Below are 20328 nucleotides of genomic sequence, written 5' to 3' on the forward strand. Positions count from 1 at the left end.
ATACTTAACCCCCTCCCCCCCGTCCCGGTCGCATATGGTTCCCAGTTGGAACGGCACTGGAGCGGCGTGTCGTAACACGAACCTTATGTGTACACTAATTAGGACCATTGAGAAAGAAGAGACAGAGAGAATACGTTCGATATATAGGACGCCACCCGTTATCTCGTTGTTAGCAGAGCGCAGTTATGCGACAGCGTTAACATTTTATATTAACAATATCCGTTTCTCCTATTGACCATCATAGGCGCTCGCGTTTCTTATTAATTTTGTCTTGTAGATTCTCCGAATAATTATTTGTGATGATGTTTTCAATATTAATTAAGTTCTATCTTCATAAGATTCTCTATAAGACATCAATTTTTCTTTTCTATTGTTCACTCACACGCATACATCTTTCCATTTTGCGTTCGTCCACGCTCTTTTATGCTCCATCAAGGCTCGTTAATCTTCGCAGAAATATATCAAAATACTTTGTCGCATCATGCATGGTGAGATGTGCCACCCTTGGTGACCCCAGGCCCAACCTCTACTCGAATAATCTCGATTTGCACGAATTGTAAATGCAAATTCACACGTATCCATCGTATACCTCGGCGACTCGTGAATGCACAGCTCGATTACGGAAATATAAACGCTGATAAATAATTTGTGGAAGCACGATTTAACTATCTTTGTATTCGCTATTTGATTTTTATACGCGTTTAATTTTTTTTAATGAAATAGTATTATGTTTTCCTTTCCATATTGCGCTGACAAGAAATCTATGTTATTTGCTTTGCTTTCTTGAAGTATAAGACATTTTTATTTATATCTTTCCTCTCTTATAGTGATGTATGTGTACATATTCTGTTAGATTGATATTATCTTTATAGATGTTATCGCGAAGTCTTGTCTATACTATTTATTTTAATAAAAGTGATTTCAAATTGCCTTAAGATTCGAGGGTCAATGATCTCGACACAAAAATCCCGATATTCTCAGCGAGGGTATAGAGAACTTGTACAGAAAATTAAAAGTACATGTTTTTTATGCACATTTATTACGTTTCATAAATATGACGAATTTAGTATAAATTTTCTTTCAGAGTATCAGCCGTACTTTTCAAATGCCAGTCATCGCGAAGACGCAAGTTTTGAAGTACGAAAGGATCGTTATGGTGCGCATATATAACGGGTAGCCGCGCTGGAAGGCAAGGAGCAAGGTAAGGCCTGGTAAGACGGGAGAGGGCTTGGCTCTCTCCTCTCTCTCTCTCTCTTTCTCCCGAGTTCGAGGCGAAGTCGCGTCGGCCGTCGCCACGGCCGTTTCTCAACCCTTTCGCGATTACGTCACGTTAAAAAAGCTATTTGGGGTCAACACCCCGCGCTACAGCGACACGTGTAGTACTTCTTGGTCCCTCTGTCCTCCCGCCGCTCCGACACAGTCCTCCACCCCGCGGTTAACGCGAAGACAGCCCTCTCCCTCCTCTTCCTCCTCCTCCTCTTCTGACTCCTTCGCGCGCGCAAGCGGTGACGCCATTGCTACCACTTCTCTCCCCTCTCCCCCTTTATGCTCGCCTAATCTAAGTATCCCTTCTCTCGTCGAAGTTTCTAAGCTTTCCAGACGCATCACAGCCAGGATTCCGATTCTAGACAGGCATGCGTAATACTGGACATTGCCGATAGATATTTGCAAAACTAGGCACGTACATTTCTCTTATAAAATATGTATATATAAAAATACTTTGATTATTAAATATTTTCTATTTTATATATATGCGTACTTTTGCTTACATATTATAAAATTTTTAATATAAGAAGAAAAGTATTACATATATCACAATAAGAAAAAGAAAAAATAAATTCTGATATATATCATAAACATTAACTCTCATTAACCTTCAACAATGGTTGAATTTATAGAGTAAGCAAGTCTTTATCGCAACAGAGAAACAGCTGGATTCTATGAAGGAATAAGATGATGGAAAAGAGGAAGAAGGGGCAAAGCAGCCCCGAGCGATACAGCCCTGGCCGTAGGCGCAATGGAGAGTAGGAGAACCAGTCGAGTTTCTCAGAGAGAGCGCGCACGCTCCGAGTTAGAACTAGCTAGAGTTTTGCTAGAGCGGAGCCAAGGACACTAGACAATCAGCAACAGCAGTCGGAGGAGTCAAACGGCGGTGACGGCGGCAGCAGTAGAGGCGATGGTGAGACCCCTTCACCCCGACCCACATCGTCTACATGTCCGTCTACCCCTTTACCCCCCGACTACTACCATCGTCGTCCTCGCCCCCTCCATGCCAACGACGTTCCCGTCCGTCACCACCATCGCCGCCGCCGCCGCCGTCGCTGTTTCTGTCCCAAGAGTCTCTCTCCGAAGCTTCTCCTTCCAGGCACTTTTTTGCCCGACTATACGCCTCTCTCGTTCATCGCGACAAGGCCACTAGTCTCGATATCTTTTTATCAGTCGACCGAAAAGCCCTGTGGAGATTTTACTATGGTATCGCGCCCCGCATATTGACTAACTCATATGCGAACATCCCTCGCATGCTGTAAAAGATATAACATATATGTATATATACGCACATGTAAATAGATATGTCACGTTATAGCGCATTCTCTTAGCAGCCCTCTTCCCCTGTGCTTGTATATATATATATATATATGGCGAGAACCGCGTGAAACGGCGTAACCATTTTGTTAAACGCGCTGAAGGGGGTGAGAGGGGCGCAACGGAGGAAAGAGAAGGCGCGCGACACAAAGTCGCGGCGATGGCAGTGCGTTTGCGACGCGAGGCACGCGTGTCGGGGTAAACGTGTCTCATTGCCAGCGTAGCAGTTCCGCTGGTGGGACGTGGGACGAGGAACGACTACTATTCGGGTGTTTTTGGCAGAGTGCCGTCTTCGCTGCCAACGTGAGACTCGAATAAGGAGTATCGAAATTACCAATGGGCAACTTGTGCTAGGCAGAGATTATCAGACACGCAACAGTGGTCGGGTAGGTTGGCGAACAACTTCAAGTTTGGTTGTAAAGCGACTTGGTCTTGGCGGCGGCGATTTGCGTTCGTCTCCCCCTGTCCGCTGCCTCCTGGCGGAAAAAAATGCGCAGGCGCGCGAATCGCGCTCTCGCTTACTAACCCGCGACGACACTACCACCTTCTCTCTCTCTCTCTCTCTCTCTCTTCCTTCCCTCGCCCGTCCACGCTTGCGAATTTCCTGTCTCGCGGGGAAAGAGGTGGCGGGGGTATCACCTCGTCGCATCCCTCTCCACGTGCATCCCTGCGATATTCGAGGTCGATCCATCCCCACCCCGTGTTTCTCTTGAGAAAGGACTTTGGTCTCTGCTTCTCTCATCCTCCGCCTTGACCCTCGCCTCATATCCCCCCAAAATGGTCAACACTTTCGCGACGAAAAAGACAGTTTCTTGGAATCATCTCGAGTTTAAATCGATTTCAAGGTCAAAGGGTAGCATTAATAAATTTAAGACGCTATGAAAAAATTTCAATAACGACGATTGATATTCGCGCATGACTAGCTCTCTTCGTGCATATCTGATGAGATATATGTCGTCAACGAGAACCGAGAATGCAATTCGTGAAGGCGGAAGGACGAGGGTGCATTTGGAAAGAAAGCCAAAGGCGTCGCGAGGCAGGCAAAGAGCGCTCAACTCTGAGAGCGTGAGAACAAAGGGACGAAAGCAAGTGCCCTTTCTCGAGAGCGACCGAGGGTGAGAATCGAGGGGAAGCAAGATAGAGGCAAAATGTAGCTCGCGCGACTCGCAAAAAAAAAAACGATACTAGGAATAAGAAGGAGAGAGAGAGTGAATCGTCTGTTCTTCATAAGGGCTAACGCGAGGTAGGCGCAACATATGGGAAGGGTAAAGGGTGAGGGACAAGGGGATTTTCACATACAAGTAGGACGGAGAGACCACGTCATCGCGTGCGAGCGCGGAAGAGAGAAAGAGTAGAAAGAGAGAGACCATGAGCGTGATAGCACTAGCGCGACAGGGTGCCGGGGGAAGCGGCAGCGCGCTGCGTAGGGTGCGGGGGTGGGGGAGCGAGCGAGACAGCTCGTTCAGGGTAGAGAACGCGAGAGGGTATAGTGGGGGAGCCGTGGTGCGTCGCGTCTCGTCTCTAGGTGGCGGTGGTGGTAGAAGTTTGCGCTCTCGCGGTAGGTTGCCGAGCGCGGCCGACTTCGGATTGGATTCGGTTTAGCTCGGCCGTTGTCGGCTCGGTGGTTCGTTCGGTTGAACGAGGGCGCGCGAGCGAGGCGAGTGAGCGAGCGTTCGTTCGGGCGGGTGTGCGTCGCGCTCGCTGTTGTTGCGTCGCGTTACGTTGCGTTACGGTGCGGTACGGTGCGGTGCGGTGCGGTGCAGTGCGGTGTGGAACGACGACGGTGAAGGGTACTACGAGTGGAAGACACGTCCGTGGCTGGGCTGCTAGGCGGGCGTAGGCGAGGTTCCGTGACGACCGTTCGGTGGCGCAGCAGAAATTCCCCGGCGCGGGTTGGTCAACGACGTAGTGTGCGTACGTTTCTATCTCGCTTTCGCTCACGCCACCCGATTCAAGTGTGCGTAGCGCGCGACGTGTACGTGTAGTAGTCGTCCGCGCGCATGTATCTGCCCCGAGAGTCCGTCCGCGCCTCGACTTGCTGACATGGCGTCCTAGTGCTGCGCACGGACAAAGTTGCACGTCCTTTCGCGCACCGCGAAAACTGATATCTACCTCCCATTTTTTTTTCCATCACCTTGTGTCGCCGTCGTCGTCGTCGAGTCGCGAGGATGTCGAGGTAAGTGCGAGTGATGTGTGTCTGTGTCTCGCTACCAGGCGGTGTGTATTTAGCTTCGACGAGTATCGTTTTCGTCGTTTTCATTACTGTCGTATCGTATCTTGCTCTTGACGAAGAGAGGACGAACCGTAAACCGTGGTGTGTTCGAGTGTCGTCGGCCGGGCGCGGGTGGTGTCGATAAGGCCACGCGAATCTCGCGACGGTGGCAGCGCTCGCGAAATAAACACGAATCGGGACATTACAATAATAGGGTCGTTGCCATCTCGAGCCACCCTCGCGAATCGATATCGTCAACGGGGCTAGACAATCTTTTTCTCATTTCCTCCCTCGCGCGCGACACGTATCTATCTCTGCGCGCCCTCCCTCCCTCCCTCCCTCCTCTCGTTCGCTTCTCTCCTTCGCCCTCTCTCTCGTCTCTATAGTTCGACCCTTGTACCCATCGTCTCGATTCTTCATTTTCTTCGTCTGGGTGCATGTTACGTTCGTACGCTGTTCAGCCCTGCGAGTGTCGCGGGCGCATACATGACGATGCGTGCTTCTGTGTGTTTATGTATGTATGTGTATGCATGTGTCGCGCGCGCTTCTACGTGGCTGCGTCGAAGGGTTAGCAGCGGCGAGTCGGCGGGGCAGAACGGAAGAGGTTAGTTTCGTGGTAGTTTCTTTTCCACGAAGCAAAACTGCGATACAGAAAGAGAACTCGCGTTCTATCTCTCTCTCTCTCTCTCTCCTTCCTCCTTCTCCCTCTTCCTTTTTGCGCGGTAAGAGGGAAAGAGACGGAGAGCGCGGACCGAGGGTTCTACGTGGCTTATCGGCGCATCGACGGACGGCGTGTTTCTCGACGTGGATTTTCGCTCGGGAGAGGGTTGCGTAAATCCCTCTCCCTCTTCCCTTCTCCCCCTCCTCCCACCCCATTTCCTCCTCCGTACCTCTCTATCCCTTTCGTCATCCCCTCTCATCTCCCTCGCGGTCGACTACGGCGCTACCCATAGGCGCCGATACGCCCCAGGGTGTCGAGGCCGACTTTAGTTCAGTCCGTTCGGAACAGTTCGTTCGTCTTCGACTCCGTTCGACTATCCATTCGTCCATCCGTCCGTCCGCCGAGCATCCTCCCCCTCGCAGTCAGTCTCGCTCATTGAAACCGCGTGCGTGCACGCGCGTGTGCTCCGCTCTTCGCCTCTCGTTCCGTTCCGTTCCGTTCCGTTTTCTTTCCTCGCGAACAAACACGCGTATCATCACACACTACATCATTTAACGAGAATTCTCGACGATCATCGTTCGTGGATATCTCTCGTTCTAGTTCGCGCCCTAATGCTCTCGTCGCCATAACAGGTGAATCGGGCAATTCTCGACGGTACAATTTACGAAGCACGTGTTTCACTCGGCGCTGTGAATTTTCCTCCTCGTCGTCGTCAAAGAGAGGGGCACGAGCCAACGGATGTGTTGGTGCCTCGTCGCGCGGGGTAATTAAGTCGAGCGACGCAACTTTGTGGTGATAACGATTAACGACGATTGTGCAACCTGTGCGCCGCCCCGAGCAGGAGCGAGAGCGTGTGGATGCACGACGTGTTCGTGAGTCACGGCGGGGTGCTGCCGGTGTGTGGGTGAGTTCTCTGCGTTTTGTATGTGTCCGTGCGTGCGAATGCGTCAGAGATGTGTCGCGATTTTTTTAACACCGTTGGAGAAGAAGGGAAAAATTACATTAGGTCCTCTAATTATGCGAAAGAAAGAAACGTGTGAAAAATATGTATGAATTAGTGGTGCGAGACTATTATTTGAATTTTTTTTCTTTATTTTAGAAATGTTTGTTTTATTTTCTTTTCTTCTTTGATGTGTACATTTTTTTTTTTTTTTTTAAAGTAAAATACATACACAAATAGCGCCCTAATAAACTGTTGCAATCTTAAAACCGAAATTTTACGATGATAAATACATGGTTATTCCATTCTAGTCAATGTTATCACATTACGGGGATTCGTGTTATCTTGAAGATTAGACACTCTCGAGTACAGATTGGACTTGGCTCTATGTTTCACAATACAACCCCAAGGGTCTTTACGCGACATTTCGAGTGTTTATTGTACATGAGTTGTTACGGAACTATCGCCACGCCTCTTCTGTGAGAGGAGTGCCGATAATGTGACACCCCGTATATAGTTACGTAAATATCGCTTCCGTCATTAACTTCTCCAGTAATGGATACAGTATATATGGAATTTTTTATGTCAAAGTGTAGAGATAATATCGGGGACAAAAAAATTTACAAATTCAATATTTTATTATGTCACATAGATTACGACCACGTGATTAATACATACACGGAATGCATGGAATATTTGCAACATTTACATATACAATTAACTTTTTATTAAGAATTATTATTAATAAAATTTTTATTAATATAATAATATTAATAATAAATTATTTTCTTTTTTTCTCTCGTGAAAATTAAACTAATTTTTTTCCGCAAGGTTTTTTTTATGCACATCTCTTCGTTTAATATACCAGAAAAGTTGCAAAAATAAGATACACTTTTTGTTAACGCGATATTACGTGCTTATTACGTTATTCGTCATGCTAGGACGCAATGCATGGATCTGTCGAGAGATTATGTGGAGGAATAAAATGATAATAGGCTCCATTTTGCTATACATATTTGTGAAAAATTTAAATAAATTTTTATTATTATTTTTATTATTATTATTGTAAATTCAAATCTATTTTATTATTTTTTTACCTCAAGAGTATCTTATTATCTTGGAACTTGTTTCTCTTATTAATACTTTCATAATTAAAGAGAAAAATGACAGAAAAGGGTCATGAGATATCCTTTCGATATAACTTTGCATTCTTATTATTCAAGGATTTTAATGTGCCTCGAATTTATAAAAGATGTATTAGATTCGAAAAGTATCGGGGCAAAGAGAACTCGAGGGTAGGGGGAAGGGAGGGAGAACATGGGGCGAGGGCTGCGGTGATGCACGCGGGCGACAAGTGCGTGCACCCAACGAAGCGTCGACACATCGACCGTACCCACGTGCGTCCCGATGAGAATTTACATGCGACTTCCTGCGGGCTATCTCTATCTCTCTCTCTCTCTCTCTCTCTCTCTCTCTTCTCATGATTAAGAGTAGCGTGACGATTTTATCGCGGTACCCGCGAGGGGTTGAAGCGGCGCCAATTATAGTGGCGACGACGATGATGATGATGATGGTGGTCACAGACGAAGGGAGGGCGTAAATAAATAGCGTAGAGGGTTAATATTCGTCACGCATCGAGTACGACGATCTTTTAATCTTTGGTTTATCGCGGGGATTCGAGCTTCCTGTTGATTCATTTTTCTTTCTCCTTGCTATTTCCTAGAATCTTATAATTATTCCTGAATCATTTCCAATTTAATTAAAATCTTAGAAATTTTCTACCAAGCTTTTTATCACACGTAATTTTGACATTTGATTTTTTAAATAGACAAAAATTTCGTAATTTTGAATTTTAAGTACTTATTATATATATATCTGATCATTGCATCGGCGTTTTGAGTAGTGCAGGGTTCGGAATAGAAATGAGACAACTGGGGGGTGTTCTCTGAACCGAGAAAAAGGGTTTCCGTGTATCACGACTATAAAGAGTTCGCTCGCCCGACGGGGGTTTCCTTTTTCCTGTTCTTCCACGATGAATTGTGAAATCACGGCTTGTATTACACATCTTTCTACAATTTCCTTTCGTTAATTAATGTATATTCAGTCCTTGAATCATATTAATATCCGTCCTATTATTTATTACCATACTTTTATCTTAAAATTAATTTATCATATATCATGCAAACTTGGGGTGCTTCAAGTTATTCATATTTTATTTTATTCATAATTTTTCGATTCAATCCAAATATAATGTTTGTTTTTTTACAAAAAAAAAGAATGTCGTCAGACATCATTTTTTTCGAATCATGTTTCTACAATCGCTATAGTGTTTCGGAATGGAATTTTTTTTATAGCTTTTTCTTCTTGCAAGCAAACGCATGAATAGAAACGGTTTAAAAAATATGTTCGTATAACGGTTACGACACAATTGTATTCCTGTGTCGATTTTATTTCTGTGTGCTCGTCAGAATACATTTATTACGAGAATATCGGGATTTAGTTGACTCATCAATTCGTTAAAAGTTTGATTTTTAAGAAGATAAAATAAATAAACGATATGTACGATCGTGTACCGTAAGCAAAATTATGGAAAAAATATCTTAGATTACTGTCCTTTATCGGAATTTTTTTTATAATTAAACACTTGTCATAAATCTAGTTTGAATACTTAATCAGAGAGATAAAAGTGTGAAATTCTTTTTCAATATATATATATATATATATAATATACAATATATCTACAATATATTAACAATTGTTGAAAATAATCCTATAGATATATATGTATGCTTTACATTTTTTTGTAAAACGAGTAAATTTTGTTCTACAAAATTTTTTGCTTATTTTTATTTACTTTGCGGCGAGTTTCTCACGCTTTCGAATTATTTCTTCGAAATTTCCAATTTGTAAAAACTTTTAAAAATTTATGGCTGCATATTGAAGTCATCAGAAATGATTAGAATAGAAAGTTGTAAACAATGTCTAAGTTATCTTCAATTTCATTTTCCTCCGGGCGATGAATATTTTCCATAGAGGCATATTTTCACAACGATTGATATGATGATTAATACTTGTTTCACAAAAATTACATTGAAGAAATTCATTTGTAAATTATTTAATTTTAACAATGAATCCAGTTTAAATTTTTATGTCAAAAAGCAGTTTATTTGCATGATTGACGTAATTGTTTCAAATCTTTACATATAGACAGAATTTCTCGTCGTCCGTCTAGATCCTTGATTCAATTAGCCGATCGATTTTTCAAATGATATCATTTCATTCCTGGACGTGGCCTTCCAAGCGTTGCAATTGCTGCTCGTGGTACATTATTCTGTAATTGTAATGTTCAGAGGGATGTTGATTGTCCCCAACAATGCTCCCCTCTCTCTCAATAAATGCGATGGATGAAGAGAAGTTGTAGGGAGACACAAAAATTTATTCGTGGGGACCGCTCTTTCGAGCCGATTCTCTTTGTCCTTGCATTTACACATAGAGAAAAGGACTTTGCAACCCTACTTGCATTTGTGTACGCGTACACTTGTTCTCGCAACATCGTGCGAGACTATAAGCTTCAAATGGATGTCGCATCGTCGCGCCCTACTTACACCTGCTGTGCCTAGTTGTACAGGGTCGGATTCAGATAATAAGCCAACCGGGGAAAGAGAAAAGGGGGGACATCGCCAATTCAGTCAGAGAACATTCTTATACAATGGTCAGAATTCTCTTACTATTCTAATCTGGCAAAATGCGATTAACCACGACAATTTTTAAAGCTTTTCGTAGAAACCGAAATGGCAAAGGATAGGCCATTCCTGACAGGACGGATATTCATGAGTGAAAAGGAAAATCCGGTTCCGATAATTTTTCATTTTTCAGAGAATTTTCTTGAAATATTTTCAGAATATTTTTCTTTTTTTTTCTTTTTTTTTTCTTTTTCTTCTTTTATTCTCACTTATAATTTTATTTGGAAAAAATGGAAGATAGAGACAAAGAGAGAATATATAATATACAATAATAATTTTTATAGAATATTTTTACATATAATTTTAAAAAAATATACTAATTTTTTGAAAAAATCAAGATAGTTTCAATATATTTTTGTATTTTTTAATAAAAAAATAATTTTGAAATATTTCCTGGAAATATATTTCTAAATTTATAGAAAATATAGTAAGAATTTTATTCTCACACATACACACACACACACACAGGAAGATATTCATGGTTCGATGAGGATTTATAGACTTAATGACTAATTTGCTGGCGTCAACGGATTCTATTTCCATAAAATTAAGGCTCCCACATTACGTTTTACCAATTTTCTACGCAACTTTTCGTTCCCATAAAACGATTCGATCCATGCACCGTTGCCCACCCCAACTCAACCGCCCCTTGTCGAAACCTTCGTCCCCGAGTGTTCTTTTATTTTTTTTTGTTCAGTCGCCGTGCCCCGTCCTCGTACAACATTCAGTCACCGGAATCGCGACATCCTTTCGCGGATCGCCCGCATTTCTTGCGATCCTTTTTTTCCCTCCCCTTGACGCATTCATTGAGGTCGAGCGTCATGCACGACGACGTCGCAATCGGCGCGAGGAAAACTCGTAAAAGTCCTCTATTTTTCCCACAATAGCGTTTCAATTAATTCCCCCCCCCCCTCCCCCTCTTGAACGAAATTCCGACATTATCATTTAGCGTCGTTATATAATTTCAACGTTAAAAATAGTGCCAAGTTGAAAGTATCACGTATCACGTGAATATGCCGAAATATGTTGATAACCGATATCATCGTACGCCCTTGCAGGAGTCTGCAAAGTTTTCGCGGCATTGAAAAAAAATTTTGCGGGGTTGGCGCCAATGCGCGCGGCGAGGTCGAGCGTCGTCATCGCCGTCGACGGGAGGGTGGCGAGAGGGCGAGAGGGCTGGGAGATGTAGGACTGCCGGAGGCTCGGCGGAGAGAGCGGGATGCGGAGCCACAAAGATGGCCGCTCGGCAACGACCGCACATGAGAGGGCGACTCGAGGAGGGATTCTTAAATCAGCGATATATGAATCTTTCATTTTGGAATATCGGGCAATTTTTTATATGCGATATATGCATACGTACCCGCACACACACGAAAGCTAAATATAATTAACAATATTTTATTAAATATTGCTATTTACAAACGTAAATTAATGATAAATGCGAATTATTAATATATATAACGGGTTTCCGATATTCTTTTTATATTTAATAAATTTTTTATATTTAATATTTGCTACTATACGACACTTGGCTTTCATATTCTAATGACGGATATAGTTAGCACTGTCTAATGGAAATACTTTGGATACACGGATATCGGAGTGAGCATTCTCAGACTAGAGAGTTAATCTCGGGTTAATCCCGGGCGGAGGCGAGCGTGCGAATCGGGAATGCCACGCTGCTTCTCTTTCGTGAACAGCGTAGCTTCGAAAATGTGGGACACGGCTGTGCTCGGCCGACAGGGCCCGCGGCTCCCCTCGCGCCGCGAAATTCTCCGTTAACTCCGCCGTACCTGGTGGCACGCCGCGGCTAACGGAATGAGCAGTACCTGCCTGTGCTGACTGACGCACTTCCACACATACACACGCCAGATATACAGGGTGTACCGGGAAACCCCGTCCGCCCCAAGTCCCGTCACGTATATAGCACGGTGGCGTATCCGAAGCGATATTTCGTCGCCGCAAACATCATCATCATCATCATCATCATCATTCACGCGCCATCATTTTCGCCAACAAAGATAAAGAATATTTCCTCGTAACTTTTCAACGTTTAACGTTCTTATAAGTATTACTCGAAACTATCGAAACTATATTCATTATTCCATTAAGCTTATAGAGCGAGAAAAAAAAATTAAATTTTGATCGATTTTTTTTTACATCGTTTGTACTGTAGAATGTTTTTTTAACGCGTAAAGTTGATTCAACATCTGTCGAGGAATTTGCGCGGACACCTCGTATGCGTACACGTGACACTTGCTGGCGTGTGTGCGTTCAAGAATGTGTACGAGCCATCGTTCCAAGCACATCCTGGCACTCCCCCAGTGGGTGGAGATGTGACTAGGAACAGATATCCGAGAGCATTCGCCCCTCTTCTCCCCTCTCCCCTTTCTTCTCCCCTTCGAATTATTATTATCGCAGTCCCACAGGAGAGATGGAGAGAAGCGATCGTGACACGACTTTTGATTAACGATGATGATTAAAATGTCATTAATCACATAATGATAAATTATATTCATATGTATAATGATACATAATGTTAGATGCAATGTTATGCAATGCGTATGTAATATTAGAAGCAAACTTTAAAGATATATTGGATCGTAAGAGAAAGAGTAACTTGTCGATTAGCGATGACAGAATTTGCAAAGAAATTACGCGATTTAAAGAATCATCGCGTCGATCAAGAGCTATCGTATAACTGCTAATTAACGATGTATAATCGCGCCGCTGACGACGCCCTTGGTTTTTCCTTGCCCCGATTATTGTAGTCGCGTGAGATCGGAAGGTAATACCGAAAGACTTTACGCCAACTTGCAACGGAATGTATACTCCGTCGCATTTTGATTTTTTATTAAATTGCTTTACAAAAAAGGAACGTTTCGCATAGCATTGTTTCGTATTCGTATTCTGTGACGGATATAAATATGTGCAAGCGAGTGAATTTGGAAAGAGAGGTCATTTTGCGTTTGAATCTTCTTCGTCCTACATCTCTTTCTTTTTGTCTTTTTTTTTTCTCGCCATCGACGCCGCGCTTCGTTGAATTCGGCTTCGATTTCGCTGTCGAAATACGGTCGATCGATGCAGCAACCCCCATTCTAGGACGATTGTGTGTATGTGTGTGTGTATTGTCTCCGGATGCGCGTCCTCGCCGCTCGATCTTCTCTCCTCTCCTGTCCTCTCCTATCCTCTATCGTCGCGTCTGCTCGTCTCGCGACTCTCCCCCCCGCCCTACCCCACCTTGTCATCAAGTAACGCGAGCGAAGGCGATTATCGCGGTTGCGAGTCACGTAAATCGCGGACTCGAGGAATCGCGCGGATGTCGCAATCGCGGTAATATTCGCGGCGCTCGTCTTCCTCCTCGCATGTACGATAGGATAACAGAAGTGAAGAGAGGGAAGGAGATGGGAGAACGAAAAGAGAAATAAGAGGCGTGTGTTGCACCGTGACGGAATCCCGGCAGCGAGTGCGATTTCGCCGACCGGACATCCTTGAGCGCTGATTCAGCGGAATGTTTCTCTAATCGATCCGTATCTCTCTCGTCTTTTCGCGCGCAGCAAAAGTAGCCTAGAAACGAAGAACGAATTGGGGAATAGAGAGAGAGACGCAAAACGTTTTTTTTATTAAGACACCGATATATTTCGAAGAACACACGATTGTGTATGTGTGTGTGTGTGTGTGTGTGGTGATAGCACGTATTATATATACACAATATTATAAAACTTTATGCAATTATATCTTATAAAAAATAAACGATAAAAATCTTTTGTGTAGGTATAGTAGTGGGGAAGGAAAATATATCGAGATTAATAACACACCGTATTTTAATTTAAAATATTTATTATGTCAGAATAATTAAAATACAGAAAGAAAAAGGCGGAGAGAGAAATTAAGAGACGCGAATAATTTTGTCATGTCGCGATGAGCTGAAAGTCACTCGTCGGTCCGTCTTTGCGGAAACGCGCGATATCCTCGCGAAGTACGCGGAAGGAGAAGAAGAACGTAGGCGCGAGACAGAGACAGGGACGGAGACGAAGACGAAGAATAAAGACAGTTAAACGCGTGTCGCGGAGACAACCGAGCCTGGTCGAGGCCGGCCGAGAGTCGAGAATCCGCGGACTATAGTCTCCGAAAGCGCGCAGCGGTATTCGCGCCGCGCGAGCTAGCGAATGCGTGCTCGCTTGGGCTTGTGTTGTTCGTTTTGTACCTCGCACGGCGTGACTACTCCGTCGCGTTGATTACGCAACGCGTGGCCATGAGAGCGACTTGTGCTCGCGAGAATGCAGCGTCCGTTCGTCGCAGGATTGGCGCGATTATCGATATCTCGTCATGCTTACAATAACAAATCGGAAAGCGCGTCCAACTCTTTCATCCAATTGATTGGTTATCGTTGAATTTTTAAATATTTTTTTTTTTATTATGAAATAATTACATATATATATGTATGTGCTTGTATTATGCACGTAGCATCGCGAATTTTAAAACTTGACAGTTACGTAATATTTCTTGCAGCTAGCAGCTGTTACTACGCGATAATTTTTTAGCAGCCATGTTTATACAGATTTAAAGAGGGATGTATTATTATGGCTGAAATATTTTGCCACACTCTTGCCGCATTGGGTGAGAATCGCTGATCTAGCGTAAACGTGCGAGGTTCGTCATGCACGCACACGCGTGTAGGCGTGCGTGCGATGACTCGTAGGATGAGCGTGCAAAGGCGTACATCTCGTCTAGAGATTTATGTATAACCAATATTGGGAAGCGAGAAACAGCCCGTTTCAACATGTTATGTAAATGAATGCACAATGTCAACAGGAAATCTCGCTGTTGTGAAACGGAAAAACATTTCAATAGTTATTTTCACACTTACGAATGAGATAGCATAATCACATTAATTTGAAGAAATAACAATCTTTTTTTCTTTTTTTTTTTGTCATTCGATCGAGCTCGCGGAAAATGGATTAATCGAACAGCGACCATGAGGCAAGATTATGTCGTATTTGCATATTCATGTGGGCAGCAATTATGGCGCGACTTTTATTTACGTCATTTCAACACGCGAACTAAAGAAATATTTTCCTGAAAATTTTTATATTCGTAACGTGCCAAGAGGATAATCGTGAAAAATAATATTATCAATCCTATCGAAATATGCACGTTATTTTGGTTTCAATTTAAATTACAAAAATAATAAATTATAGATAACTATGACTGTATAAATGATGCCATTATCACATTTATTTATTTTATTTGATAAAATAATTAAAATTTTTTTAACAATCTTGCCATTGTTGAATCCATATATCTTGGAGTTTTCCTACACACACACACATATATGCGCGCGCGTGTATTTGATGAAAAAAAGGAGGAAAAGGCCGCGCTCATCATCGCGTGAGTATCGGAACGACTAAGTAAATACGAAAACGAGAGAGCCTCCGACATTCGGCGATGCCGGTTTTTTATCTGTGTGCGCTGCATTTCGGAGAACACAGTTGTGTACACTGTCATGGTCTTCATTTATGTCTGCCAGCGAGTAGTCCTCCTCACATCAGGTTTCTTCTCCTTCTGGCGAAAATCAAGACATCAATACTCTTATAGTAGCGGTCACATTGAATAAAGAGACGATTAAAACTAGTCTTCGCGCGCGCGTGTTTATCGTGAAAATTTTTGAAATAAAATATAAAGTATGGATGGATATTAAAATCGAATTTTTTTTTAGTGTTAAATATATTTCAATGATATCACAGGCAATGCCAATATTTTTGAAACTTAATACTCCGTAATAGTATCGATGCTCTTTTGAAATGCGCGATAATGTGAGATTTATTAAAGAGGGAATTCTAAAAAATATTTAATCTGAACTTCTGATTACAAGAATACGAGAGCTTGTGACATAGAATTTATTTGTGTTAATTTTGTGAGGCTTATATTATTGATTGGCGCTTCTCATGGAGTTTATTTCTGTCGCTGTTTTTCGCTCACAAAATCAGATTTCGGATAACGCGAAAATCAATTTATCGCATGAGCGATTAATAAATAAAATTCAGCCAGCTATGTAATAAGGGAATAATGCATTTATTTATTCTTTTATTATATACCTTGTTGAAATTTATTTGTTAAACGCTGACGCCGATCAATTAATTTTTGCGATAATATTATTACACGTGAGAGAGGTTTTATTAAAATCATCGCGAACAAAGAAAAAAGATTAATATTTTGATAATCAAGAGCAGGACTCCTAAGATATATTAAGATCCTAAGAGATATTGCCTACAGAAATGATTAATTCAATATATCGAAGTATCGCGAATATCTTGGTGCGTTGCGATGCGATCGTCTTGTTACGCACTTGATGGTGTAATACGATCTCGCCGCGGGCATTTTCCGCTTTCGCGGGCTAATTGATCCTCCCGAATGTTATAATATAATTCAATATTCTCGATGGAGTCGTCGATCACGACCGTTAAAGGTCGACTTCTCCTTCTTCCCTCTTACTCCTTCTTCTTCTCTCCCTTTCTCTCTTTCTCTCTCGAGCACCGCCTTTACCTCCTCGCCTCGCCATGGTGTCGGCTGCCATTCATCGTGAAAACCGTACGTACATTCGCGCTCTGGTCACCGACAAGGTCCCGCAAGGTCGCGCAATCATCCTGCATCCATATGCCACGTGCAACGGTGCGTGTGCGCGATACAGATGGACGATTCGAGTACGATTCGAACAAAATAATATCATTATTGCAAATTTTTTAAATTCCGTAATAATCCATTTTTAGAATTATTTTATCTCTGAATTATATTCTCTGAATTAAATTGATTTTTAATTTATCGTCAAATCGTATAACTAAATCTTTATTAGATCAAATTTTTCTTTCTTTTGTTTTGAGAGCGCTTTATTCACGGATTAGGATTCGCCGTTTTATCTTTGGCACCTCGCACATGCAATCGTTTATATGTGGCGTGATTTGCGCGCGAAAGCGGGTCCCGGTATCGATCCGAATGCGTAGAAAATGCTATTGATTCCCTTGGCCGACCCGACGACCTCTTTCCTCCATGGCGACGATTCGAGAAGAGAGACCGAGAGACCTGTCCTCTTTTGATCGTTATTTTAATCTTCTTATATTACAATATTACGAAAATATCACTTAAAATATCGTATATAATTATTGTATTGCCCATAATATTAATTAAATGTGTCAGTAAAAAAAAGATATCATTAAAAGCAAAAACTGCAAATAAAATTTTAATAATGAAAATGGATATTTTATTTTAAGCATTTTTTGATGACTTGTTTTTCTTCGTAGACGTAAAATATCACGTACGTAATGGCTTATTATGATTGGAAGGAGTGAAAAAAGAGAATTGCATAAAAGGTACACACGAACCGAATGAATCGTCTATTCGCTCTCTGTCTACATTCTCTAGGGTCGTACACCCATGTCTATTCTTCATCGCATTCTCATTCTTTCTTTGTTAGTTAGTCGTCTTTATAATTTTTGATGCTTATACCTGCTTAAAGGCCTTTATATTAAAAAAAAAAACTTAATGCAAAATATTTTGAAAATACATTATAAAAATAATTTCTTAACGCTTAATATTAGGAAATAATTATATTAAACATGTGATACATAAATATGTTTGTGTGGGAAATGCTTGTGTTTAATTGACGAAATGAAGTTCTGATCGAGTTATAATGGAAGAAAGGTTAAGATGGAAGAAAATTAGAGATTAAGAGAGAGAAGATACACTGCTTCACGGTACTAATCATCACTATAATTCTGTTGCAGGTCACGAGTAAGACGGACACGATAATTCTTGGCCGATGAAGAGCAGAGCAGCACGAGGACGAGTAGTAGAAGGAGCAGCAGCACGAGCAAGAGCGAGTGGCTTCGTCATCGTAGAAGGTGGTGGCGCCGTGGAGAAGCAAAAGAAGAAACGAGGACGAAGTGGCGGCAGCAGTGGCAACGGCGACAATACGGCGACGAACAGCCAGGTCCCCCCATGTTAGCGGACATCAACGGCAACCTGGCGGATCTGAGAAGCGAAGCGATGGCGTCGCAGAGGTTCTGTTTGCGCTGGAACAATCACCAGAGCAATCTGCTTTCCGTCTTCGACCAGCTGTTACACGACGAGTCGTTCGTCGATGTCACGCTGGCCGTTGAGGGCCAATTACTCAGAGCGCATAAGATGGTGCTGTCGGCATGTAGCCCTTATTTTCAGGTAAACTTCATCTTTTTCTATGATTATCTTTTTTTGAGATTAACTTAAATAGCGAGAAATTACCACCAATTATTTATAATTTTGTGATGAAGAGTCAGTATCTTCAATAAATTATAATTGATTTTATTTATATTAATATTGGCATTTTTTTTTTTTTTAGAAAGACTAATGCAAAACTATTATTACTTACTTTTATAATTCTTTTTTTTTTTTTTTTTTTTTTTTTTTTGAAAAAAAAAATTAATATGTTAAACTGATATAATAAATATTGTTATTTTCAGGCCTTGTTTGTTGGCCATCCCGATAAGCACCCGATAGTCATTCTCAAGGATGTTCCGTATGTGGACATGCGCAGCCTTTTGGACTTTATGTACCGCGGCGAGGTAAGCGTCGATCAAGACCGACTGACCGCCTTTCTACGAGTCGCCGAATCCCTAAGGATAAAAGGCCTGACCGAAGTGAACGAGGACAAATGCGATCTACCAAGTATCACATCCTCGCTATTGGGTGGCGGTCAGAACACGGTGGCGCCGCCGCCGCCTAATCTCCATCGGATCAACCAAATCGGCCAGCATCATCACCATGTCGCGCAAAAGAGGTTCCATCATATGTCCAGCCATCCGTTACTCGGCTCTGCGCTTACGGCGCCCAAGAGAAAACGCGGTAGACCTAGGAAGTTGAGCGGTTCATCGGACACGCCGATTGGTGAAATCGGCGGCCAAGACTTACAATCCTGTTCGAGCGCCGATTTAGTACAAGGTTCACCCGAAATGATGGAAATGAAGATGGGGCTGGATTTTCAGAGCGAGGTTAGCGGCAACAGTAACATCAGGAGTGGCAACAACACCGCCAACAGCGTTGGTGGCAATTCCGCGGCGGGTGCTAATAATTCCGCCGCTGGTACAGCCTCCTCAGGATCGTCGTCGGCGAGAAGAGACGAGCCTACGGAGAATGGCACCGACACACCAGAGCCGCCGGTCACGCGGGTTAAACGGGAACCAGAACCGACACCCAGCACCTCGGCGCAAGGTAAGAGGCGAAACGAAATACGTGATATGAGATCAAATAAAAACCGTAAACTGATTCATCATTATTGATTCTAGCCTCGGATGAAACATTCGCGCGGCCGCACAGTAGACAAGGAAGTGAAGGTTTCAAGCAAGGTAAGAGCGTACTTGACTTCAATATAGAAGCGTTGCATTGCTAATACTCCCTGATAATATGGAATGCAAAACAGCGGTTTAAGCCCTTACAATTTTCGTGAACGAGCGTTTCATATATTGTCGTACAATATCTTTTAAACAAAAACCACGTTTGGAAATTGTAATTAATTAAATGATCGGTTATGCAATTTTTGTACTCAATCGATATCATAATTAATAATACAGTTTTTATGATAAATATTATAGAGATTAACTTCTTTAGATTTGTAGTTGCAAATATTTTTAGTTTTATTCTTGTGATTATAATCGTTGATTTTGAGAATGCACTCGCGAAAATTACACAAGGTAAGTCGCAAGTGTAGCACAGAATGCAACAAGCGCCCAAAGATTAAGTCGTATTTTAAAAAGACCACTTAATGTTTCGCGAAATAGATTTGCAAAATCTTGCAATAATAGCGCGGAATGAAATCGCGCGTTTAATCGCGATATCCTACCAAATATGTCTTAGCATGGTGTGAATTGTGATTCCCATAACGCGCGAGCGCGGAGAAGAATGTTAAATTATCTCGACAATGTATATTTTTTCTTTGATATTAGATCTAACAGGCTGATTATATAATTAGTGACTACTTTATGAATTATGGTAATTTTTTAAATATTAATAATTATAAAATTAAGAGTAAAATGCTAAATTTATAATTGTTGCGTGTTATAGCATTCTTCTGCGTGCGAACCCGAAAGACGGGAAAGAACTCGCTTTTGTGACGTCCGAATGCTTATTCGTCTCTTGTGAAGCCCCGAGGAGCAAGCAA

At 42.3% G+C, this 20328-nt stretch overlaps 1 protein-coding gene across 7 annotated transcripts in view; it reads left to right on the plus strand.

Annotated features, from left to right (window-relative positions):
* Window positions 1-20328, plus strand: part of LOC126854692 (protein tramtrack, beta isoform-like) — a 42748-nt gene that overhangs the window by 1512 nt on the left and 20908 nt on the right. The window contains exons 1-5 of one of the 7 annotated variants that reach the window (XM_050601662.1): window positions 4229-4493; window positions 6057-6360; window positions 17921-18353; window positions 18635-19382; window positions 19457-19516. In XM_050601662.1, coding sequence (XP_050457619.1) covers window positions 18135-18353; window positions 18635-19382; window positions 19457-19516 — 1027 coding nt within the window. In that variant the 5' untranslated portion in view covers window positions 4229-4493; window positions 6057-6360; window positions 17921-18134. The other 6 variants (XM_050601663.1, XM_050601665.1, XM_050601666.1 and 3 more) reach the window with 6 other exon arrangements.

The sequence above is a fragment of the Cataglyphis hispanica genome, chromosome 14 (assembly GCF_021464435.1).
Source record: "Cataglyphis hispanica isolate Lineage 1 chromosome 14, ULB_Chis1_1.0, whole genome shotgun sequence".
NCBI lineage: Eukaryota > Metazoa > Arthropoda > Insecta > Hymenoptera > Formicidae > Cataglyphis > Cataglyphis hispanica.